Genomic DNA, 27,533 nt, shown 5'->3' on the forward strand with positions numbered 1-27,533 from the left:
CTGGTATTTTCGGGTTGTTTGATGAAAATGTGATGTTTTGGGCCGATTGCATGTGCCTGGGATGTTGATTTTTGCAGGTTTTGGGTGAAATTTTCGAAGTGGTGAGGGTTACTGTTTGAAGTTGCGCAGGGCGCAGTTCTTCGCACCGGGCGTGATTTGAAATGGGAAATCCCTGGGTGATATTGCGCTGGGGCGCAGGTTAATTGCGCCGGGCGCAAAAGGCCTCTGTAGGTCTCTGGTTGAGATTTGTGTCGGGCGTGATTTTAATGCGCCAGGCGTGAGTTTGCTTTTCAGAATTTGACTTTATAGTCTTAATGAAAGTTGTACCCTTGGATGTTAGCTTTCCAATGGCGCTGGAATCATCCAAAAAGGAGTTTTAGAACTCCAGTTATGGCTGTTTTAGCGAAGAGGGGTCAAGCTGTCAGCATTGCTTATAGCTGTTGCGGTTTTTATCATTTTTAACAGGGTAGATGGAAGAATTAAGACTTGGGGTCTTCATGAGAGTTGTAGGAAATTTTCCTATATTTCATATGAGATAAGAATGAGCATGGTAGGAGTAGTATAACTCCTGATACGCTGTTTTAGGTTAAGTTAGTGATTTGGTTAAGTTGAAGTTGTTTTAGGTGCTTAGGTTGATTGGTGATTCTGGTGTGACGCCGGACATGACTTGGTCTCGCCGGGCGTAGGGACTCCTTGGGAGTCTCTGCCAGAGGTGGCGCCGGGCGCAATTTATATTGCGCCGGGGGTGAGACCTTGGGAAGGTCTCTGCTTACCTTGCGCCGAGCGCGGGTTTGCACGCCGGGCTTATGAGACCTTGTGAGGTATCTGCCTCTTATCATGCCGGGTGCAATAGGAATTGCGCCGGGCGCAATGATCCTTAGTGCTCTCTGGTTGTGCTACGCCGGACGCGACCATGAGTGCGCCGGGCGCGGATGAGATGATGATTTATGTGCTGAAATTTGCTGACAAATGTAGATATATGCTAAACTGAGCTAAAATTGATGAATATGCCGTGCTTTTAGATGTTATTGATAATTAAGGATGTTTAGGCTGTGCTGTGAGCTGTGTTTGGATGTTGAGCTGAGTAGTGCCGAATGTTGTTTATGCTGCATTAAGATGTAAAGCTGTATTTGATGTATATTGCTGTGCTGGATGCTGATATTGCTATGTTGTGCTAAGATGTATGTTGTTATTAGCCACTATTGTGGTACTGCTGTAGCCGCTATGCCGGTGCTGTTATTAGCCACTACTATGGTGTTATAACCGCTATGTCGGTGCTGTTATTAGCCACTATTGTGGTGCTGTTATAGCCGCTATGTCGGTGCTATTATTAGCCACTATTGTGGTGCTGTTATAGCCGCTATGTCGGTGCTGTTGTTAGCCACTATTGTGGTGCTGCTGTAGCCGCTATGTCGGTGCTGTTATTAGCCACTATTGTGGTACTATAGCCGCTATGTCAGTGTTGTTATTAGCCACTATTGTGGTACTGCTGTAGTCGCTATGTCGGTGCTGTTATTAGCCACTATTGTGGTGCTGTTATAGCCGCTATGTCGGTGCTGTTATTAGCCACTATTGTGGTGCTGTTGTAGCCGCTATGTCGGTGCTATTATTAGCCACTATTGTGGTACTATAGCCGCTATGTCGGTGCTGTTATTGCTGAATGCTGTGATATTTTAAGCTGATGTTGTTAAGCTGACTGATGTATTAATAGCTGTAGTTGTTTATCATTCATATTTCACATATGTATGTTGATTCTTTTCACTAGCTTACCCTTTGTTGTTTCCATGTGGTTTGGACTGCGATGATCATACTATGTATGGGAGTAGGGCAGGGTTAGGTTGGTGTTTGCTGAGGGTCTGCAGCTGGCAGATGGAGTTTTATTCTTTTGATGTATTTAGCTACTTAGTTAGCATTTGCTGGATGTATTTTGTACACTCTGATTCTAGACGGATTTGGACCTTGTATATATATATATTCTAGATCCTATATGTATATACTTGTTCGTTTCTGTGTAGTATTCTGGTGTGTTGTGTTGTGTGTATTGACCAGGTGGGTCGTTACAATACCTATTATAAAGGAGATATATTTTAAGAACCATATTTTTTGTCTCCACTTTTTAGTGGACCTTTATATCTCTTAAATGTAAAAAAAAAATTTATATTTTCTACAATTTTTAATATTTGTCTGTGTATAATTATTAGAGACCTCGACCCCTCTAGTAATTAATGAAACTTCTATAATTTGATCACTCTCCATATATTGACATAATACATAAAAAGTGAATTTGGTCTATCTAACCACTAAATTAAAAAATTCCTTTCACACACACATATATATATATATAACTTAATATTGATAAAAAAAATTATTTGCTAGCTCATTCATATAAATCAAAATTAATATAATATAATTTTTAAAAATACTAAAATATAAATAATTTGATCACTTTCTTATTGATATCAAATTTTAACAAAGTTTACCATATACATTTAAGATAATATAAAATCATAATTTAATAATTGGATCAACCAAATTTATTTATTTATATAAATTTATTAAATTGTGTAATGGAAGGATCAAATTACATAACTTTTATTAATTATTATATTATTCAATAACTTCATATCGAATGATATATTTTAAAACTTACAGTTATATTGAAAGTTTCTTTTACCTAAATCATGTATGTACATAAGTTTATATTAATTCAAAATTATTTGATATCATATATATAAATCAAAATTAACGTAGTATATATTTTTTTAAATATACTAAAATGTTAATAATTTGACTACCTTTTTATTATTATTCAATTTTAACAAAATTTGACATAAATATTGAAGTTAATATAAAATTATGATTTAATAGTTAAATTGTTTATAATTAAAGTTATTAAAAAATGTAATAATTATAAAAGTTAAACTAATATAATTTAATTTCTCAATACATAACTAACGCATATTATAAAAATATTATATTTGAAAATATAAATATTTTTTAACTTTAAATTAAAATAATTAATTTAAATTAATAAGTTAAAAGTAAAATTACCACTTACAGTCACATCTATATTTTTGTTACAATTAGAGAATATATGTTTCTAACACGGCTCATAATCCATATGTGTATGATTAAAATGAAAAATGTAGTTTAATCACTTAAAATGTATCCACATTTGATTACATCAAAGGGAAGATATTCATCAATTAAAATGAATATTCAATCGATTACAACCTATAATGAAATTTTTAATCTATCAGTATTAATTTCTATAATTTATTGTGTACAGATATATCTAAAAACATGTTTCAAATGATGACAAAGAAGTGTCTAATCGATTAACATATCCTTTTTTTTTTTTTGTCCATGAACTGTCACTGAGGATATTTTTGTGAAACTTCAATTCGGTGCAACTTTTGTTATATCTTTCACAATAAAATAAAGAGAATAAAACACATGGAGTTCACCACCTTTTACATTCTTTTCCCCTGTATTAGTGCTAATAAACGACCGCAAATCTTCAAAATTATTATTATTACTTATATTTAGAGATAAGAATAATTTAGATTTTAGATAAAGATCTATGATTTTTAAAGTTTTTATCTTTAAAGTTTGATTTAATGTGATTTATTTAATAAAAATTTTAAATTTTTTTTTAAAAATTAATTATATAAAATATTTAGATTTAAGTTTGTAAACAATTTGTTAGACTTAATGGCTCAACCTATTTATTTATATAATATAATAAAAAATTAATATATATATATATATATATTATTGAAAATATAAATAAACAAATAAATTTATAAATAAAAATAAATAATCAATATTTAAAATATTTTTTATATAATTTTTTTATTATACATTTATAAATTTACAAACTATGCATAAACGTATGTAAGATATGACTAAGTATGAATTGTTCTTCTAACAGAAAATGATTCAACTTTTGTCTTGTGTTTCATTTAAAATTTAAAATTTTAATAATATTGAGCAAACTATATTTTAAAAATAAATTTATTTATATAATATAATAAAAAATTAATATATATATATATATATATTAAAAATATAAATCAATTTATAAAAGAAAAATAAATTACCAATGTTTAAAATATCTTTTTATATAATTATTTTATTTTTTATTATACGTTTATAAGTTTATAATCTGTGCATGAGTGTATATTAACATACATGGTTACCCATGAATTGTCTTTTCGACAGAAAATGATTCAATTTTTCTCTTATATTTTTTTTATAAATTTAAGTTTTAATAACATTAAGTAAACTACATATTAAAAATAAATTTTTTAACTTTTAAAAAATTAAGTTTATTGGTCTAATTAATATTATTAATATAAATAGACTTGTAAATAGGCTAATAGGTCAAGTCATATTTTAAAAAGGTTAAATTAGACCTATAAAAAAATATATGATAAATAATAGATCAGACTCAAACTAATTTTATAAAATATGTCTAATCTATATATTTAAAGTCTGATACGATATGGCCTATTTTCATGTCTACTTGTTCCCTTTTTCATTTTCTTCATCAATTTAATTTTATCAAATCGAGTAAAGATTCTAAAATATTTATTATAAAGATAAAGATGTTGTAATTAATGGATAATAATTGATTATTTTCAACATTATTTATTTTTCAATTTCAAAATATTAACAGATTAGTTTAGTCATTTTTATTGAACTTATGCTACTGTTAAAATTATATTTACATCTCATAAAATTGAGTAAATTATATTGATGTATGTGCCTTTTTAACATTTTCCTTACATAAATCATAGTGTAATTGTTTTTTTTTCAAATAATTACCATGGTCAATTTAGTATCTAAGGATATTAGTGTAATATTTTCAAAACAACTAAGTAGGTAATATCTTTTTATATATAAAAAAAAGTAGGTTATATCAAAGACATAGGGAAATGATTGTATAATCTCACAAAAGTGTGTTTATTTAATTTACTTTAAGATTATGATTATTGATAAAATAAATTAAAATGATTTTATACATGAAATAAAGTATTTGTAATATCTGTATGTGACATGAAATCATCTGTTATACAAATAATAAACAATATAGATTTAAAAATCATTTCAATTTAAGATCAAATTTTGGACAAATCCATGTATGAGAATTACAACTTAACCCAAATTCTGCTCATGAATCACGATGACATACAAATATATAGTGATGCGAATGATCGATGTTGAGTTGTTGTCCTACATTGAGTATTAAATGTTACATGCAAATTTGACACTTCGATGCATCAAATATTTGCATGTCATCTTATCGATGTCTTTGATGTGTCTCACATCACATTCGATCAGCGACCGTACTGAGTATATGATGGTCCCATTGGCATAGATTTAATTAAAATAAAAATCTGTGCCCGAACATGTGGTGTGCACTGTAGACTCATTTTGGCATGTTTTGCAATTCTATGGATAATGAAAATGACACACAATCCACTCTTTTGTGTTTGTTTTACACGAACCACCACTCCTCCTAGCTAGCTATATAGCACTAACTTCTCATGCTTTTGTGGGACTCCTTGGACTTTTTCCCAAGAAATGTTAAATAAAATAGATTTTTTTATTGTTAAATAAAGTTTCATGTCGTTATAGTAATTCATGAAGGATTCAAATTACTTTGCTTTAATTAGAGATATACATTGGTTAGTGATTTAAACAAAATAATATATAGTTGTTAAAATTGGTTTGTCACACGAGTTTGTTATTTTTAGACTTGAAATGACTACGCCTTAAAGGTCAATCGGTTTGGTTAAAATTAGACTAAAAGGTGTTAAGTCTTTTTAACTATATTTTTTTTATAAAATTATATATAAAATTTTTATAAAAAAAAAGATGACTCAATCTAATTCAAGTAATGTAAAAGTTAGACTAAATCAAATCAACTAATTTCTCACATTTAACATGATAGGTCAAGTTGAATACTTGAATCAGATTAACTCATTTGATGACTCTAATATATAAAGACCATCAATCTCAATGAAAATGTAAGCATTAAACTTAGAAGAGTTAACATGGGTAAAAAAACTCAAGCAAAAATGTACCAATTATTGTTGATTTAATTAAATAACGTCTCGATTTTCTGAAAATAAATGAAATAAATAAAATAATATTTTTAAAAATTTAATTAATTTTTTTATTAAATGGTAAGGCTTTTTGAAATAATATTAATAATATGTGCTTTTAAATTAATTAAATGTATTTTATAAAATTATGATGGCTTTTGTGAAATTATAATATTTATTATATGAGTTATTTTGAAAAGATATGCACTTTACTACTTGTTTTAATTAAAAATAAGGAAAGGTTAATTTAAAAGAGAAAATAATTTACATTTCTCTTCATATGTTTCTTTCTTTTCTCTTTGAAACTTAAGAAATCGTCTAGAAAAACGTAGAGGTCATCGAAACGCATCCTATAGATCCTCGTCCTTAGTCTAACGTTTATTGATGCAAGGAAGAAGTTAGTTGTTTCGCTATGGAGTGTAGAATAATTGTTAGGGTAGCGAGATTAACTCTCAATCTATTTGTTATGATTTTGTTGCTATACACGAGACCTTGAAAGTCATTTGTTTGGTATGAGAAAAACACAAATGTGCAGTGCCCTGTATTGCTCTATAAGTAGACCTTGGAAGATCCATTTTTTGGTTGTTTGAAGGAGATAGTTGTTTGTGTATATTGAATTATAGATCTTGATTACATGAATGACCTTGAATGTATGTTTGGTTTCGTGCACATGATATTGTGAATCTTTATGAAAAACCTTAGGTTCTTATAAGAAACCCAATCTATAGAGCATGATAGAGATTAAGTCATATGACTTGTGGTTGAGTAATTGATGGGTAATTTGAGTAATTAATTATTGGTAGTAATTTGTTTGATGGTGAAAGTAGTGTTTTGATATCTGAAATTTTTTGTAAAAATATACTTAGTATTTATGTTATTTCTCTCTCTATGTGAGTATCCAAATACAGTTTTGTTTGTTAGGTTAGAAAATAAACATTTAAGGCTACAATTTAGACTCGAGAATCACATGAAAATGTCAAGAAACAACTAAGTTATGTAAGTTAAAAGTTAAGCCTCACATCCTATACACGAAAAGTAATGTCTTTACCTTGTAAGCCTTACGAGAGACTTGAATGATTGAATTAGGTTTTATAATCTTCATGAGATTTTTACCCTTGGATATTATATTTCTAATGGCGTTGAAATCACTTACAAAGAATTTTTATAACTCAAGACATAATCAAATTAGCCAACAAAGGTCAACCTATATCACTTAAATGTTATAGTTTTGTATTTTTTTAAAATAGTAGATGTCAAAACTAACCTTGAGGTAAATATAGGAGTTGTATGTTATTGTCTTAAATTTATAGTAAAATTAAAATTAATTTGATATCGTAGATATAACTCTAGGTATCATCTTTATACCATACTAGGTTATAATAACTTAAGATGAAAAAATAACATTTTTGAGTTAGAATGGAAAGTATTAAATAACATTAGGAAACAGAGAGAAACTTAGTCTTATGACTTGTCTAAAAGTTTAAATAGTAATTATAATATGTATATGAGAAGTGTTAAGGGATAAAACTATGTGTTTGAGATGTTGTGTGATAAACTATTGTACTATATGTTGTTATGTGGATTTGAAATATTTGTACTTGTGAGCTATATGTTTGATTGAGCTAAGTATGTGTAAGAGTCTTATGATGGATATGTTATATGAATGACATGATTATGTGATAAGTCATTAGGTGAAATGTTGTATAGAGTCTTGTAAGTGAAACATACATCATGAGTGAGTATTGACCTTTGGGCAATTGTACATAAGTATTAGCCTAATAGTGATTGTACATGAATATTGGCCTTTGGACATCCACACATGAGTATTAACCTACAAGCAATTGTACGTGAGTATTAGTCTTTAGACAATCATATATGAGTATTGGCCTTCGAGCAACCATTCATGAGTATTAAATTTCGGGAAACCACTACAAGAAATTTCAGAATTATTGACGACCAAAATCCGTGGGTAACGCAAAAAATTCGTGGGTAACACTTTGTTTTCGACGGATTACAGACAGGCAATAATCTGTCGGTAAATTGCTCGTATGAAACATTTATCGATGAATTTTCAATCGTGGGTAACTTCTCGACAACTTTATCGATGAGTACATTCGTGGGTAATTACATACAGATATCCGTGGGTAGTTATTTATGAATAATTACCCACAGATACATCCGTGGTATTTTCGTGGATATTGTTGATAATATATATTTATAAAAAATCATTTTGAAATTATATTAAATAACACTCAAATTTGACTTCTTAGCAGCTCCACTCCACGACACTTCATGCAATTCCTTGTTAGTCAGAACCCTTCATCGGTCAGAACCCTTCGTGGGTAGCCCTTTCTAAGAAGTCCGTCCGCTTTTAGGATTAGAGACTGACCCCATAAATCAACAAGACTTTTCAACGTGGTTTGTCTTCACTCACACATTTTCCAGAAAACTTCTTAAAAGATCACCCATTCCTAAATTACTCCATGTCAAACACATTTTACTATGAAGTTCTATGGAATAACCTACTAAAAAGTATATGCATTTTATTGGTATAGATAGTACAAATTAATTTCTTTAAGCCATCCTGCACTATACAATCTCATACTTGTACAATCTATGGACTCCCTCTCATTCCGGTGTATTTCACAAGTTACAATATAATATATTATTATAATTTTTATGATAATTAAAAAATACTAGTATTTTAGTCTGTGTATTTTACAAGTTACATTTTTATTATATATAATTAAAATTTATAATAAACTATATATAAATAAATATTATACTTAAAACAATAAATCATATTTAAAACTTGTATAAATATATATTAAATTAAAATTAGTAACTAATAAAAAAATAATTAACTTCTATATATAAAACACAAATGTCTTTTTTTGTGTCAACATTTTTAGAGACTTTTCTTTGACTAGAAAAATTTTATATATTTTTTTAACTTTTTTTTTATCTATTTTAGATTTTATTTATCATAACTACTTATAAATTAATTTTATTATTTTTAAAATAAATTATTAATAAAAAATAATTACCCACGAATACATTCATCGGTAATTATCCACTAAAACATCCGTCGATAATTACCCATGAATATATCAGTTGGTAATTTCATGGGTATTGTTGATAATATTTTTATAAAAAATTATTTCAAAATTGTATTAAATAACAATCTTGTGCAACACGTCTCAGATTTGACCTCTCAACAGCTCCACTCCACGACATAGAGAAACTATGTAAATACTAATTTATGTTCATATGAAAATTTTCAAATAATAAATCACTCTTTCACCATCAAACAAATTGCTACAACTATTAATAAATGAATTGATGGAGACCTCCCTTCCATGGATGATTTTGGCGTCTTAAAGAGGGTCACCTTGCCCAAGGATCTAGGTTCACCAAAGGACAAGAAATGGAGGTGTTTAGGGTGGAATTGATTTTTGGGCGTGAAGATGGTGGAGGGGTAGGCAGAAGTGTTTTGGTGCTCAAGTAGGTTGGCTCACTCCAAGATGAAGATGGAGGCCACTCTAGGGTTTCACTCTCCAAGGGTGGAGAATGAAATAGGTTAGCCGAATTAACCTAGTGACTAAGGATGGGATTTTGAGGCATAAAGATGCTCACTCAATATCATATAATTCAAAGTGTGTACAAGGTGCTAGGCTATGAGTATTTATAGGAGTGGATCTAGGGTTGCATTTGGAGAGTGCATAGCCGAAAATGCAAGGTCAAATGCACACCAAATGACACCCAAATTAATCCTAGATGCAACTTGGTGGCCAAGGATGAAATCTTTGGGTTTAGTTAGGCTACATCTAGGTGCATGATAAGACCATGCAACCTTTGCCCTCCACTTGGGCCTAAGCCTTTCTAAATCCAAAAATAGGTCCAAACACCACCAAAAATGCGTCTAGCTCCCTAATTAAATACCTTAGCCCAAAATTAAAAACCTATGATCTAAAGCACCCCATAATACAAGGGTAAAATGGGAAATACAAAAGAAAATAAATCCTATGACTAAGATACCCCAAAATACAAGGGTAAAATTGGAAAATAAAATATCCCTATACAAATGAAGCTTAGGAGAGTATTTTAGTACTCTATGATCATGAGGAGGGTGTCCTTAGGTGGGTGAGCTCCCTCCTCCTCTTCCACTCTCCTAGCCATGGACCTAGTGATGGGGCCCACATGTACCTTCAAGGATGGTCCTCCATCATGAATTACCCACCAATTACTCAACCACAAGTCATGTTCTTCAATCTCTACCATGATTAATAGATTGGGTCTCTTAAAGAACCTAAGAGTTCTCACAAAGATTCACAATATCACGTGCACAAAGCGAAACATGCATTGATCAAGAGCATTCATAAGTTATCAAGATTAATAATTTAATACAGACAGAGAATTATCTCTTTCAAACAATTAAACAAGGGGGTTCCCAAAGTCTCTCTATAGAGCTACACATGGAACAAAACATTTATGTTTTTCTCAGACCAAATAAGGATTCTTAAGGTCCCATATAGAGCAACAAAATTACAACAAAGGGTTTGTGGACCAATCTTGCTACCCAAATAATTGATTCACATCCTAGGGCGAGATAACTTACTCCTTTTTACCTTGAAAGACATTAAACAAAGGACAGAGATCTTCAACATGCGCTTCGATGACCTCTATATTCTCCTTAAGGACTTCTATGTTTGAGGAGAAAAAAGAGATAAAAAAAAGCAAAATATCTATAGTCTTAACTCCTTTTAAAATCAACCCTATCTTAATTTAATTTAAACAAATATAAGACATATGTCTCTCCAAATAATTTACATAATATTATATAATTTCAAAAAATCTTTCTTAATTAAATAAAAAACACTTAATTATTTTGAAAACCGCCATATTATTTAAAAAACATGTTTTAGTAATTAAAAGCTTCATTTATTATTTTTAAAAAAACTTGAGGCGTTACGTACCCCAACTGCACCACTTTCATCAAAATACCCAAATCATCAATTCAAGTCACCAATGGACTAAAACAACTAGGATCTCAACACAAATCAACTTAAAAAGATTTAACAAGTTTCCCTTACCTCAATTTACTTTTAGGAGGCAAGAATTTGAAGAAAAAGGAAAAAAAAAACTATCAAACCCTCAATGGTTAACTTTTCTATACAAATCTAAGCTTGTTAAACTCGAATATTTGCTTATACAACATCTACTTAACTTCAAGAGAGAATCTCGTCAATCATGGTGAAGTTAGAAGAAGAAAATATTTTCCTTGACTTTATAACTCATCTCTAACTTCTTTCTAAGGGGGCATTTGGTAGGGGATAACATTTTTTCATACCCAAGAATCATGATTATTGTGAATAACTAAAATTTGTTTATATAGGATTTTTGGGAACGTATATTCCTGGGTATATTAATGTTTTTTTATTTATAAAAAATATCCTTTATTAAAATAATCTCAGTATATATATTTTTATTTACTCAAATCTTATTACAAATATGACATTAAACTATTTTAAAAAGTTGAAAACTTATTAAAAATATTTAAATACAAAAATTAACAAAAATTAAAAAAGAAAAATGATACATTGTAATTAAGAAGAATAAAAATATATTATTCCATTTTATTTAATTAAAGAATGGGGGAGGGAGGGAGAAAAAAAAGGAGAGTGAAAATAAAAGAGAAAGGGTGAGAAAGAGAAATAAAAAGATATTTTTTGTTTTAAAAAAGGATGTTATGGCCAATTTATATACATAAAACTTTCCTCCTAGTTCGGGAAAGTTGGATTCTCAGCCCTTTCCATGAGAATTTTTGTGAAAAAGTGAGATAAAAATGGTTCCATTTAAAATATGTTCTTAAGAATTTCTTTTAATTAAAATAACCATCAAACATGAAAAATTAAGATTCTCGTTTTGAAATTCTCAGAAAAATAAAAATATTTTACGTACCAAACACTCCCTAAAATTCTTTAAAAATGAACTTATGACATTCTTATTTTCTAATAGCCTTATATACCTTCTTCATTTTTGGTTAGTCTTAACCTTAACTTAAACAACTTAGCTCTTAATGATTCTTTAACCCTAAAAGCTCTAAAAACAACTAAAAGCAAAACATAATAACTCAAAACATCACCAAACACCATAAAACACATAAGTATACATAAACACAAAAACAATGTTACAATAAAAATTATTGAAAATAATTCTTTAAAAAAATAACTCCTAAAAATGTTATCGTATAAGATAATTATTCATATTTATTATATAATGATAATTTATTTTGATCATTTAACTTTTTATATTGATTTAATATTGTTTTTATGAAATAATGATCTTTTGATTTTAATGAAATTTGTCTTATTAAATTTATTTATATAAAAATTATATAACTCACAATGCTCTAACCAAACAGTAGCATAAAATAGTAAAGATTGCATAAAAATCAAGTTTGCGTGTAATAAAAAAATTAAAAAATCTAATGTTTGTTTATTTTTGATAGACTACAGGACTCAATTTTCACATAATTTTTATCATGTTAATAATTTTTTTTTTCAATTTAAACATTACTTAAGTTATATAGTTTTCATGTGGATAAATATGATAAAACAAATTTCATATGATGGATAAGTAAAATAAGAGATTAAAATTGTTTCCCATAATCTAAACCATTATTATTTCCAAAGAATAATATTAAAATTTTTTGATTCATAAAAGTTTTAAATAGGAAATGATACTCTCGTAATTACCAGACAAAGAATGAATAAGATATTATAAATTTGTAAACTAAATACTACTATTTACTTTTGGTAATATTCTCCTTAACATAGGAATAATAATATTAACCTAAATTTAAAACTTAAAAGACCGAAATAAATTCTAAAAACAAAGAACTAAAATTATTTTTAACATTAAAACAAAATTAAATATATATTTTATGCATTAATTTATTAATGTTTTAATTATTATTCGTATAATAAATAATAAGTAATAGTTTACATATTTTATTAAATATTTTTTTTGAGGACATGTATAAAATATTTTAAAACTCTAATATCCGAATATTCCAAACAACCATTCCTTTGTAACTTAAAAGAAGGTAGTAATAAGCAACTTTTATACTCACTAAACTTTTTAAAAATTTGTACCACGAATATCCTAACGAAGAATCTATGTACAGTTTCTCTCAAATAAATAAAAGAGCAATATTGCGTCATATTTTCACAGTAACTAATATTTTAATATGTATAATATATAAATTAAATATTTATTTTATATAATTAAAATTTACAAATATTATATTTAAATATATAAATTATATTTAACATTTATATAAATAAAATATTTTAAAATATATAAATTATATTTTTATTTATGATAAATTACCTTCTGCATATAATATATGGATAATTATCTTATCCAAAAAGATTTTTATGATTTTTTTTTGACAAAAGATTTGTTTAAATTTCATATGATATGTAATTTGATTTTTATTTATTATAATTTATACATCTATACATATTATAAAAGAAATATTGGAGGTATATAATTATTTTTGGTCTCCACTTTTTAGTGAATCGTTATAGCGCTCAAATATAAAAAAGTTCTTATATTTTCCCTGAATAACTATACACAATCTTTTAATATGCTATCTGTATATAATTATTAAAAATATGAAGTGTCTCAATCCATCTAGTTGTTTATAAATTTAATTTTAATAATTAAACATCAATTATTAAAAATAAAATAATATTTTATTATTATATAAATTATTTAGTATAAATTTAACAAATATTTTTTTACATGTAAACTATTTATTTATGTAAATTTTAAATATAATTTATATCTTATGTATTAATAACTTATTTTAAATTTTAGTTATCAACTTTGATATATTAAATACAAATGATTATTTTGCATGAAAATATTTAAGAAGCTATTCATCAATGAAATATTTTTAAAATTCTTTCAACTTTTTATAAATTCAAAATTTTTATTTATTATATTGATTCATACATTAAAATTTATTATTTTAAATAAATTATTAATAATTAAAAACGATCCTGTATCACAATATATATTATTTATTTTAAATAAAATTATAATTTATATATTTAAAAATATTTATTTATACAAAATTTTAATATAAATAATTTATTATTAAATTTAATTTTAAAATGAACATTTAATCTGTAAAAAGGCACAAACTAAACTAATTATAATTAATAAATAAAAATTAAATTAGTCATAGGTTTTTATTAAACTAAAAAATATTAAAATAATAAAATAAACAAAAATAGGGTGTAGTAGTCGAAAAAAGTTTGTGCTACGAAAAGGTGGCTGCTCCAACTGGGAGTTATCTTTTTGGATTGGTCCTTTTAACCCCATCCCCTGGCACCAGCAAAAAGGTGAAAGTGAAATTTAGGAAGAAAAATAAAAAAGCATTTAAGTTTATTAAATTACTAAAAAATAATTATTAGTATTAATAGCAGAGAGAGAGAGAAAGGTGTATCCATCGATCCACGTCCTCGCGCGTCCTTTGTGTATAAATAGCAGAGAGGGAGACAATACTCGGCTCCATTTATCACAGACCTCGCTCAGTGCTTTCACAGTTTCACTCACTGTTGTGTTCAGTAGGGTTTTTCTTTATCCCCTTTTTCATCACCAAAATCAGAGAGAGAGAGAGAGAGAGTGAGAGACGCCGATCATGGACGCGCACGCCGTGCATTTGGCCCTCGCGGCGCTTGTCGGAGCCTCCGTCGTCGCCGTGTCCGCCTACTACATGCACCGGAAGACGCTCGCGCAGCTCCTTGAGTTCGCGCGTACGGTCGAGCGCGACGATGGCGGCGGCGGCGGCTCCGATGCCGAATCGTCGCCGGCGCTTGCGAAGAAGCGTCGCGGCGGCGCGAGGAGGAGGGCCAACGGCGGGTACCGCCGCGGCTCGGCGTCTTTGCCGGACGTCACGGTGATCTCCGGCGCGTTCGACGGGGAGGAGAAGCGGAACGGGCCGGTGCATGTCGAAGGGATTCCCGCGGGCTTGCCTCGGCTGCAAACGCTCCGTGAAGGTATGGCTGTGGTGAGGCTTTTCGGGTTTGATCGATTATTGCATGCTTTTTGTCTGAGATTGCTTTTTGTGAGGGAAGGGAGTTGAGCTGTAATCTGGTGTTGTCTGGTGTTGAATTATGTTTTAGTTTTGTGTGGTGGTCTTTTGATCGGTTTTGTGGAGCTTGGGGATTTTGCATTGGGTGGAGAACTTTCTATTTGTGGGGCGCGGATTTTACCTGTTTTGGTGTAATTGGGTTCTAATTGGAGTCAATTTGAGGTTGATTGAAAGGAATTGTTGATCGTGTGTTTGACAATTGATACGAGTTTTGGTCTGTTTCGGTTGTCATAACTATGGCTGAGAGAAAAGTTCAGTTCACATGATGGGTGGGGATGATGTTAAAAATCAATAATTTGTATTCATGTATTACTTGATATGTAAAACAGGGTTATTTGGGAGAAAAGAAGTGAGAATATTGCTGGACGTAGACGAGTCTCCATAACAGTTTAGGAATCTGAAGTTTAAGGAATTGAACTACTTTGCCTATTTTCTCCATCAAGTGTCAGAATTTTATTTAGAAATATTTCCTCCTTCAATTTCAGCTCATTTCTTTTGTCTCTAGTGTTAGAGCTGACGTGGATCAAGAGATATGATATAATTAAACGCTTGAACTTGTAATTATTCATTTTCACTAAAAACGTAAGAAGGTAATAGGTTCTGCAGGTTCCGATGAATAAAACAGAAATCTCATAACTTCAGGCGGAAATGAAAGTTGAAAAGAGAAGAAAGTATAAGGGGAATAAACATGCGTTGGAATGATAAATGGACTGAAAAAGCTCTCACCCCCTTTGAATAATTTCTCTTTGTGGACCAGTCTTCTTGGACCCATATTCATCTGACATACCAGCTAGGAATTCAGCTATACAGTATTGGAAGATCATCATTTTCTTTAAGAAAGTCATAATTATTTGTTTTCTTCACATGTTACTAATTTACCTTTGCAATGTCTCCAGAATTTAGATATACATTAAATTCTTTCTTGTTTTTAATCCATGGAAAGGTTCTTGGGCAACATTGCAGTAGCATCAACTTGTGTTTGCATTATACTACACATCTTTTTTAATGCACTATCTGCACATGTTCATCTTAATATTTTCCTGATTTAAGATATGTTTTCTAACAGGAAAATCTGCACAATCTGGTTCCTTTAAGAGAAGTCTTTTAAGACCAACTTCTCCCAAGTCTCCTGTTGCAAGTGCTAGTGCCTTTGAAAGTGTAGAAGGATCTGATGATGAAGATAACATCACTGACAAAGATAAACTGGATACTACGTATCTGCACACAAATGGAACTGTCGTAAGTCTGTTATGCACTTGTGTTAAATTAAGTGTATCATTCATTTGATATTCTATGTAAAAAGGTTTCTTGTTGAGATGATAAGTAACTTTCGCCCTCCTCTTTCAATGCCTCCTTGCTCGTGACCCTTGGCCATGGACTTGGAATTAATCTAGCTTTTCCTCATTACTCTTTCACTGTGCTTTGATCATCACATGATGCAGTGTTCTATATTAACTAAAGTAAATAATTTCAATGATCTGAGTTGAATTTGCAATCACCTGTATGCAGGTGCCTGAAGGTAAAATCCCATATGAGAATTTGCCTAATCATGTTAATGCCAACGGAGAGCCTCTGGTTGCTTCAAGTATGATCCGGTCACATAGTGTTTCTGGTGATCTGCATGGTGTGCAGCCTGACCCAATAGCTGCTGACATTCTTAGGAAAGGTCCTGAGCAAGAGACTTTCACAAGATTGAAAATTACTCCTATTGGTATGAACTATGAAATATTGCTCATTCCCTTGAGTGCCAATAAATTTGTTTGAATGATTTTTCTCCTGACATGCATAGAATCCACCTCCTTAAGAAACTTTTTGGATGACAATATTTGCAATTTTTGAAAATCATATAGCAAACTATAATTGTTATATTTTCTGTTTAGAGGCTCCGTCACCTGATGAAGTTGAAGCTTATGTGGTTCTTCAAGAATGCCTTGAAATGAGAAAAAGATATATTTTTAGAGAAGCAGTTGCTCCATGGGATAAAGAAATTATATCTGACCCCAGTACTCCTAAGCCTAACCCAGACCCATTCTTATACATCCCTGAAGGAAAGTCTAACGTGAGTTTTTCTCCCACCTTTGAAAACTTGGATCCCCCTATTTTTAATATCCTGTAATTTAATTAGTAGTATTTCTTTTGGTACAGCATTACTTTGAAATGCAAGATGGGGTTATTCATGTATATCCAGATAAAGACAGTAAGTAACAAAGGAATTTGTTATGATGAACTCGGTAATTTTATCACCACTCAAAGTGGAATTCTTATGGATGCTTGCATATTACTTGTAGCAAAAGAAGAACTTTTTCCTGTCGCGGATGCTACTACATTTTTCACTGATCTTCATCATATACTTCGAGTCATAGCAGCTGGGAATATTAGAACTTTATGCCATCACAGGCTCAATCTCCTAGAACAAGTAAGTACATCTCTAATTTACCAAATGAGTAACAAACTGCTGCCTATGCATGTATTTTAATTTCACATAAGAATCAATGGTTGTTTGACAATTTGTGTATGTATTCAGAAATTCAATCTCCATTTGATGCTAAATGCGGATAGAGAATTTCTTGCTCAGAAAAGTGCTCCACATCGAGACTTCTATAATGTTAGAAAAGTTGATACTCATGTTCACCATTCAGCATGCATGAATCAGAAACATCTTTTAAGGTTCATCAAGTCAAAGCTGAGAAAAGAGCCTGATGAGGTGATATTTTGGATCTCTTTGTTGCTGTGATGTAACATACTTGCGAGTGGCCCTTTTTCTGACAGTCATTGTCATTGAACTGTTAGGCAGAGGAGATAGAGCACAAATTGGATTTTTTTTAAGCATATAAGTTTGTGTATTTTCTAGTGTGTATTTATTATAATATATTAATATTATTGGTGGGGATCAAGTTATTCCAAAGCTAACTCTTGGTAAAGTTATTTCACTCAATAATGATATACATTAATTTTTAATGATCCAACCATTAAATTAAGAGTTTTTATTGAATAGATCAAGGGTACAAGTTTTTGCAGAAGTTTGAAAACTATTTGATGTTTTATTATATAAATTCAGTAACTTGATATCCACGCTAATATTAATATAGTTTAGCTCATATTACTATAACATACTACCTATGGATGGGTTCAGTAATGTTCCCAATATGCTTAAAATGATTGGATTACTGTCATCACTTGCAGAAGTATGTATCATGATGTATTATGTTAGTTTTTAAAGGCTGATGTATGTGAACTATATTTTACAAAACTGATATGCATTGTGTACTCATTATGTTTACTTTTAACTTGCTTAGGTTGTAATATTTCGAGATGGCACATATCTAACCTTGAAAGAGGTTTTCGAGAGTTTGGACTTAACTGGGTAATGGACTTCTGTACTTATTATAATTATAATTTACTAGCTGTATGTTTCAGGAATTAATCTTGTTTTGACCTCTTTTAACAGATATGATCTAAATGTTGACCTTTTGGATGTTCACGCGGACAAGAGTACTTTTCATCGCTTTGATAAGTTCAATCTTAAATATAATCCTTGTGGTCAAAGTAGGCTCAGGGAGATATTTCTTAAGCAGGATAATCTCATTCAAGGTAACATTATTTTTGGATGTAACACAGTCAGTTCTATCGAACTCATGTGTTTACTTTTAATCATATTCAAAGTGGCAGAAATATCCTATGGCTTTGTGGATTCTTTTTGCTTGATAGAATCTACTTAAAAGTTCCAAGTAAGGTTTTTTTATCACAGATTAAAATTTAATAAACATCATCCAACTATGGATTGTGAGTAGAAACTCAATGTCGTTTTCAACTTTTCAATACCACTCCTTGAACGCCCCAAAGCATTCATATTTTCTATGTAGGGAGGTTTTCTGCACATGCCTGAGTGGGGTCAATATGCACTGCTTTGTGCATTTTGGTTTACTATAGAAGTTGTGTTGGTGTACAGGGTATTTTTGCATGCGACTCAAAGTTGGTTGGTTTTCTTGAAGCCTATATCAGTATTGTGAGATTCTGGGTTTCTTTAGTATTTTAGACAATGCTATGTGCCATTTTTTTGGGTTGCACATTTATTGCAATAGACACTGAAAAAAAGTTGAATACAAGGTGGGTCTCTAGTTCAATGATTTTCTGAAATCGAATGAATATATTTAAATGAATCATTGATGTCTGTGCAATCTTCTAAAGACATTGACATTATTTTTACCTTTGAAGACAAAAGGTTGGATTTTCCAAGACTAATTAATTATACTTGCAGTGGTTGATTATATATTCCTAGACTAATTTGCTTCATGTTGGGTGGATGCGCCTCAATTTCTTGTTAGGCTATATTATATCATAAATTTTTTTGAAAATGGAGTGTGTGGGTGCATATGGAAAAATTTGGCTCTTTAATACACACACACACACAAGTCTGGTCTTTTTTAGAAGAACCAATCTAGAATGTCTTCTCCATTAATTACTTTCTACAAAATTATCCTTAATTATTAGTCATTTATTTGAGTTTAATAATGTATTGAGCTTCTTGGTAGTCTAACTTTGCCTTGTTTGAGGAGCATTTTTTTTCAACCTTGTTTCTTCACTTGTATAACCAATAAAAATGAAAGCATTAAATATATTATTGATTATTGTTAAGAAATTAAAAGAATTAAATCGTATAAGAATATTTAAAAAAAAATGTCTCATTGGTGTTTAGGGTTATTTTGTAAAGAACATATAAATTTAGGACACGTTTATTCCTATTAACTAAATTAACTAACTACCTTAATACTTGTGAATTAGTTAACTGGGGATTTTAAGAAAAAGGACACAAGGGAGTGTGTATATATATATATTTGTGTACAAGTGTAAAATTTGGCATATATAATGTGTGTCTATATATATATATATATGAAGGTTTGAATTTTGAATTTCAAATAGCCTTGGTAATCTTTATCTCTTAAAGCACTTTTATATTGCTCTTAGAAGCCACTGTCAATACCACCTGTGTGTTAATAAAGATGGAAAAGGGTTATATTGAATGACTTCAAAATTCAAATTATTATCAAGTTGTTTGTTTGTGATTTATTAGTTGTCTTCAACATCTAAGCATCTTTACTTACATGTGATAATACTATTTCTTGCATTGAATAGGTCGTTTTCTTGGTGAGTTGACAAAGCAAGTGTTTTCGGATCTTGCTGCCAGTAAATATCAGGTGCTTTCTTGAGTCTGTGTGTATAATACACCCAATGAACCTACGATATGTTTTTTAATTACCACTACCCAATGGTGTAGTAATGTTCCTAAGTATGCGAACCTATTTTGGCCAATGTGTTTGGATTTGTTGACAATAATTTACCATTTCTTGACTGTTTTTATATGCTCATTATCCCCATTTAAATGTTTGTTAACTTCCTCTCTGCTTTATTTGTTTACAGATGGCTGAATATAGAATATCAATATATGGTAGGAAGCAAAGTGAGTGGGACCAACTAGCCAGTTGGATAGTTAATAATGATTTGTACAGCGAGAATGTTGTTTGGTTGATTCAGGTATTTAGTTATTTTTTTAGATTACAGATTTTGGTTATATTTCTCTTCATGATGTAGTAAAGATATGATATTTCTCTAGTATTCTTGTGTAAATAAGTACTCTCAGCAATTGTCAATTTAACATTTTCAGTTTCATATTATAAGAAACTGAGCAATATTCCAAATCTACAAATCTAATTGTATTCGGGACTGCTAAATATTTAGTAGTATTTGGGGAGCTTTTCCTGTTTTCCGATGACTTAAATTGCTCAGGCAATTGTAGTGTTAGCAATTGATTGTAGTTCTTATAAATGTCTTGCAGCTTCCACGGTTGTACAATGTGTACAAAGAAATGGGAATTGTGACATCATTCCAGAACATGCTTGACAATATTTTTATTCCACTTTTTGAGGTTACTGTCGACCCAGATTCACATCCTCAGCTTCATGTTTTCTTGAAACAGGTATGTTGTACATCTACATTACTTTTTAGAGTAAAACCCATTTTTAGTTCTCCAAAGAGGGAGTGTCATTAGATGGGTCCGTATCATAAATATTTCAAAAAGGTCCTTCATGCATTTTTTAAATCAAAGTGATCCTCAAAAGGAACCAGTTTGATATTTTGACGTGTTCATCATTGGAGGCCCAATTGAAGACCGCTGAAACTCTACTTTTGAAATAGCAAGATTTGTGTTGTTATAGTTAGTTACCTGTGTTTACTGCTTGCACAAGTTGATTTTGCAGCAGCTTTATAGAATGTTTGGTTCAGCTTAATCTTGAGAAATGATTGCTTATTTTTCAAAAGCTCTTGCACAATGTTCAAATAAACAAGCGAGTTTCTCTGAAATAAGCTTTAACCAAACATATGTTTATTCTGGTACTATATGGTATTAATCATCTAGGCTTTTTTAGGTTGTCGGGTTGGATTTGGTGGATGATGAAAGCAAGCCTGAAAGGCGACCAACAAAACACATGCCCACACCTGATCAGTGGACTAATGTATTCAATCCAGCATTTTCATACTATGTCTATTACTGTTATGCAAATCTTTACACCTTAAACAAGGTATGTAGCTTTTCTCCAGAGAATGTATCAAATTTTCTGCATCTAACTTCATAATGAGTATTTGAATTTTTGGGATTTCTTTTGACACACCTAAGTTAACCTAATATAAATATTTCTCAGCTTCGTGAATCAAAGGGGATGACAACAATCAAATTCCGACCACATTCTGGAGAGGTATATATTTGAATATATTTTCTGTCTATTTGTTAACTGTTTTAAGGAGACCTGATGCATCATACTGGCTTTAGGCTGGTGATATTGACCACCTAGCAGCAACTTTTCTCACGGCTCACAATATTGCACATGGAATCAATTTGAAAAAATCTCCCGTGCTTCAATATTTATATTATTTAGCTCAGGTATGACCCCCCTTTGTCAATTGTTCACTTGGTTGTGATATTTGCAGTTATCAAATTTTAATTGAATATATTTTTATTAGATTGGGCTGGCAATGTCTCCTTTGAGTAATAACTCCTTATTCTTAGACTACCATCGGAATCCTTTTCCAATGTTCTTCTTACGGGGCTTGAATGTGTCACTTTCTACTGACGATCCTCTCCAAATTCACTTAACAAAGGAACCATTGGTTGAAGAATATAGCATAGCTGCTTCTGTGAGATCTCTCTCTCTCTCTCTCTCTCTCTCTCTCTTCTCTCTCTCTCTCTCTCTCTCTCTTTCTCTCTCTCTCTCTCTGCTTGGCATGTAAACAGACAATGCTTACACCCAGGACACCATGCTTATTTTACAGGTATGGAAGTTGAGCTCATGTGATTTATGTGAGGTTGCCCGTAATTCAGTTTATCAATCAGGTTTCTCACATGCTTTAAAGGTACATTTCTTGTCGTGAATCTCCTGAATGAAATCCCCTACCCTTAAGGCATATTTATTTTATTCTTATCCTGCCATTTATTCAGGGTAATCTACAGAGTTGTCATAATCACCATGACATGAACTCCATTTTTTTCCAGTATTTGTTGGTTCCTATTAAATTTAGACACAACAATAATTATTTTGGTAAGCTAGTTGTTGCAAAGCCTTATGACTCGCATTAAAATTCCACCATGCTCCGCACCCCTGCAGACTGACTCTGCACTAGCCATTTTGACTTGTCATTGGTGAGCACTGTAACGCTGGCGCACCATTCTGCCTCCCCCCGTTTCTCATGGTGGAAAGCTCTAATACCAATTGATGAGAACTTCTGGAGAATTACACCAGAATAGCTAGTTGTTGTAGTTGGAGAGCCCAACTTATAAATCCCATGGACACAAATCCCGGACATTGCAATTGAATCCTAACCTTTTAAGAGTGTGTCGATAATATCACCAATATGAAATTGTATAATGATGATCGTGGTACATATTTATACGAATGTTACATTGTTACTATTTGCAAAATTATAATGTTTTAAAACTGATCAGTCTCTTGTTTTAGTCACATTGGATTGGTAAGGAGTACTACAAGAGAGGGCCAAATGGAAATGACATTCAGAGAACAAATGTTCCTCACATCCGGTTGGAATTCCGTGATACGGTATGAACTTATTTATTGTTAAATTATATATAACTTGTTACAACTGGCAATTTTTCACGTGATTTTAATTAAAAATTGTATTAGAATTCTTTCCATGTTTTCATGTATGGTTGAACTATATTATATAAACAAATTGAGGTTGCTAGGAATAGGAAAATTATTACCTAAAGGAGAAAATTGAACTTCCTCTACTTGTAATTTGGGCGTCATACTTCTCTGATTTCTTAACTTTGTTCGCACGGCACATGTTATGAAAACCTATTTCTTGAAAGTGTGTATATAAAATATGGTATAGAATAAATTTTGGTCCCTTTAGTTTTCACTCGTTTGAGCTTTAATCCCTATAAGTTTTTATAACTTCTTGACTTGAGATAAAATCCTAATAATTCTTTTTCCTTTGGTATTGGTCCCTATAGTTTCATAGTACTACTAGGTTCGATCCCTCAAGCACCATTACCTTAATAAGCAGAGGACCAATCTTTCTGGCAAAGTACGGACTAGTTTTGGTTAATAGAAATTATGAGGAATAAAATCTGGATTAGTTAAATGTACGTGGTTGATACTCAACAATAGGGAGCAAAAATTGCGTGAAAACATAACCAGTACAAAAGTATATATAATAGGAATCGAAACCAAAATTAATGGGAAATATTTGCTAGGTAAAAAGTCTACAAATCCTAAGAATGTTTTCTTGATTATGTGAATCTGTTGAAGGAGAATCACACTATGAATGCTGTTTACAGATTTGGAAAGAGGAAATGCAACAGGTTTATTTGGGCAAAGCCATCATTCCTGAAGAAGTAGACAAATAAGATGCCAGAGGCATTCCTTTCATGCATGAAAAATGGAGGTTGTGAACCATTTCCTTATTTCCTGTTCGTCTTTTTAGTTTTTAGTGTGCGTTGTGCAGGTTCTTATGGTTTACTTCTTGCAATTTTGCATTTCTTGGCTTTCTCCGAAGTAATCTGAATCTGCTCTCTTGTTGTAGGTAGAAAGTGAATTCGTCAAAACCATCCAACATCAGAGATGTCCTATGGTTGAAGACATTACTGGTCTGATGATATGAACCATATATACATACTATAGAGAATCAACAAGATCGCTGAGCTTGAGCATTGAGCAAGGTTTACAGCTACAAATCGACATAGCCCCAGAATAGTTTTTTCTTGTATTATTTTGGGTTAGGGGTCACAAAAATCGCATGCTTCAAGCAAAATGATGCTTGTTGATGTTAGAAATGTAAGTTATGATCCTTTGAAGGGAGACATTTTTCTCCTAAAATTTTGATTCCTATTTATCCATATAGTTGAAAGACGGTGGCCCTATTACTCGTACCGTAATGATCTATTATGCTGATGCCGTTGCAGATCTACAAAGACTATTGGCCTTATTTTGTTTAATAAATATTAACCTGTACTTTCTTTATCTTCTATTTCCTCGTTCCATTTTCTTATATCTCGTTTCTTTTCTAGTTACATTCCCGTTACATTTTTTTATATCTCTTCACTCGATAGACCTGATTTTTGGTATGTATTAATATGTATGCTCATTTTACCTATACTATTAGGAAAGCCTGAATATAGAAATGCAATAGTTAGCGTGATACGGAAACTATCTTCTCTCCTTTTTCCCCTTGTCCCTTTTTTGATACCTATCCAATTCATTAGCAGAAAACGAGTAATGAAATGAAGGATAACAGTCAAGGATTGTGCAGCCAACAAAAATGACTTGTGAAGTGGAGTAGAAGAATGGTTATGACCTGTCATGTCTCATTAATATGTTCGAGTCCCAAGTTACTTTTGACGGGTCGGTTTAAAAAAATTTAGCTTTAAATATTAAAGAAATGAGTTCGGTTAATAACTATAATTTAATTCAGGTTAGTTATTAAAACTAAAATTAACTTGTGCATTAATTAAATATAGAAGATAATTTGTTTATGTCTATAAATAAGTTAATTTTAATTTATAGATAAATTTAGTTTTCTTATTTTTTCACTTCATTTTACGCTTACATAAATGTTATTTTATTGAAATATATATTATAAATATATTTTATTTATAATTTTTAATATTTATAATTTTATGATTTTACTAGTAGAAAAAAAGGCACGTGCTTCTATGTATGTTGTCAAAAAACCAACGGAAATTAAATAATATTAACTGAACAATTAGTTATAATAATGACGAAGTAGGGAAAAAAAAGAGTGCACTTACATTTTTCGGTGTGTGAGAAGAAGTGTTTAAATATTGAAAATAACTAGAAAGAATACATGATTCAAAAAAATGTGAAAAAAAGTAGCACTATAATGGTATATATTATATTAATATTTAAAATTATTTCAATTAAGTTGAAAGGATTTATCGAGTGAAATAAGATGAAATATTCCATTTTATAAGTCGCAAGTAGTTTTTTATTTTATTTTATTTAAATTTTTATACTATCTTCAGTTTTAATACATAAAATAAGTCAGATGAACCTGACCATATTCTATATTTTAATTAAATCAAATTCGGACAATAGACAATGCTAATTGGAAGACAAAAATTTAAAATGTTCTTTAATGAATCTTAATTAGAATTGACTTAAAATTATAATTTTTAATTAAAAATAAAGAAAATATTAGTAAAGAGTATTGATGTCGAATCAGATACTCACGGATAAATGATAGAAAATTTCACTTCTCCCAACCCGAAAGAAAAAAAACAGCAGGAGGAATGCAGATGCATATTTCTTACCAAACAAATTATCTAAAATTCTAACATATGAACCTTTCAAATTGATAGTATATTTTTATAAAAGTATTTTTGTTACATTTGTCTTCACGAAATATTGTTATAACAACTTTTTTGGCTTCTTCTAGACCTTCATATCGCCTAAAGCTGACAAATATGTCTAATATGCAATTTACAAAGAGATGGATATGCATAAATAATTAGCAGTCCAGGATTCCATGGCTTGCTTGTGCACAGTAGATATCTTAAAATTAAATATTAATTATTTATGCATGAAAATTTCACTTATTATCGATGGAAATTTGCAAATTAAAACATATGACCGGATATTTATTTAATCAATTGATGCAAAGTAAAATTAATTCATTAATTGTCTCTATGAAGAGTTAACTACTGAATTTTAAGAACAAGGTCATTCCTGGAATTTTATAGCTGATCAACTAAATTAATTTAAAACATAAACTTGAATACATCGTCCACCAAAAAATTGTACTAAAAATTGTTAAAAAGAGAGAAGCCAAATTCTCAGAGGGAACTTCAGTGATGATGAAAACACGCATTGATGCTAGAAAATTAAATTTGAAATGAAATAAATAGAGAAACTACAAGTAGATAAACTTACATATAAGACCATTTGATTATAATATTAGTTAAACATCAATGGCACATACTCTCCAACTACATTTATATATATAGCTAGAGCCATGCCTCATCAGTTGAGACCCATGAAAAAACCACACAAACCTAAACTAAAACAACCTAAAACAGTAGACAACGTTAACGACTTAACCCATAAGACTCAACCTAAAACCTATATGCTAGCTAATTATTACACAACACACATTTAACCTAATAACATTTAAAACAAGCTATTCTTTCCTACGCGATAATTAAAACAGTGACACTTAAGCTAGCATAACATAAAAACAGACGTGATGATGCACTAGACATGCATGCATGCAGCTACTTATTGTGGTTCTTATTAGAAGTCCTAAACTTGGACTCATCGATGTCAATGCCTTCCTCTTGAGCACGTTCTTCTCCAGACTTGTCCATAGTGCTCAACCCTCCTTTGCGTCCCATCTCTTGGTACCCTTCTGTCCCTAACTGCTCCTTCCTTGTTTGCCCTCCCCTGCTCCTCCCTTTCACAATCACAAACACACCAAAACATAAAAATAGAGTCACATGTTGTAACATGCATAAATATGATATATATGATAATGAATTAACCTTCAGCAAGATGTTGCTGAGCCTCGAGGCTCTTGCCACCAGTGCCACCAGGAACAACAGTTTCTCCTTGCCTTGCCCTTTCGTCAAGGTCTTGTTCGTTCTTTTGTTGACGAGATCCCATCTTTCTCTCTCACACTCTTCACTTCACTTTGAATGATGCTTATGCGATTGAAATATTGTGGTG

At 30.7% G+C, this 27,533-nt stretch overlaps 2 protein-coding genes across 3 annotated transcripts; one reads left to right on the plus strand and one right to left on the minus strand.

The window, feature by feature from the left end:
- Positions 1-14,686: 14,686 nt before the first annotated feature.
- FAC1 (AMP deaminase, putative / myoadenylate deaminase) lies at positions 14,687-24,819 on the plus strand. Of its 2 annotated transcripts, XR_014432160.1 has the most exons (21): positions 14,687-15,187; positions 16,349-16,521; positions 16,792-16,993; positions 17,163-17,341; positions 17,428-17,479; positions 17,571-17,698; positions 17,807-17,986; positions 18,579-18,646; positions 18,731-18,873; positions 20,416-20,477; positions 20,701-20,814; positions 21,116-21,256; positions 21,705-21,857; positions 21,978-22,031; positions 22,106-22,216; positions 22,297-22,470; positions 22,606-22,686; positions 22,938-23,209; positions 23,289-23,387; positions 24,131-24,237; positions 24,380-24,819. XR_014432160.1 is itself a non-coding variant. In XM_020377845.3 (20 exons), the coding sequence occupies exons 1-19, from the start codon at positions 14,830-14,832 to the stop codon at positions 24,197-24,199; spliced, it is 2,541 nt and encodes an 846-aa protein (XP_020233434.1). In that variant the 5' UTR covers positions 14,690-14,829; the 3' UTR covers positions 24,200-24,237; positions 24,376-24,819. The 2 variants fall into 2 exon arrangements, 1 of the variants encoding a protein (XP_020233434.1); XM_020377845.3 differs by lacking the exon at positions 22,938-23,209 and having other exon boundaries at positions 14,690-15,187; positions 24,376-24,819.
- Positions 24,820-26,737: 1,918 nt separating this feature from the next.
- GEA6 (Stress induced protein) lies at positions 26,738-27,533 on the minus strand. Its single transcript, XM_020377854.3, has 2 exons — positions 27,350-27,533; positions 26,738-27,261 (listed from the first exon to the last, which is right to left on the minus strand). The coding sequence occupies exons 1-2, from the start codon at positions 27,468-27,470 to the stop codon at positions 27,083-27,085; spliced, it is 300 nt and encodes a 99-aa protein (XP_020233443.1). The 5' UTR covers positions 27,471-27,533; the 3' UTR covers positions 26,738-27,082.

This window comes from Cajanus cajan, chromosome 3, assembly GCF_000230855.2.
Source record: "Cajanus cajan strain Asha chromosome 3, NIPB_CcT2T_4, whole genome shotgun sequence".
In the NCBI taxonomy this organism is placed as follows: Eukaryota; Viridiplantae; Streptophyta; class Magnoliopsida; order Fabales; family Fabaceae; genus Cajanus; species Cajanus cajan.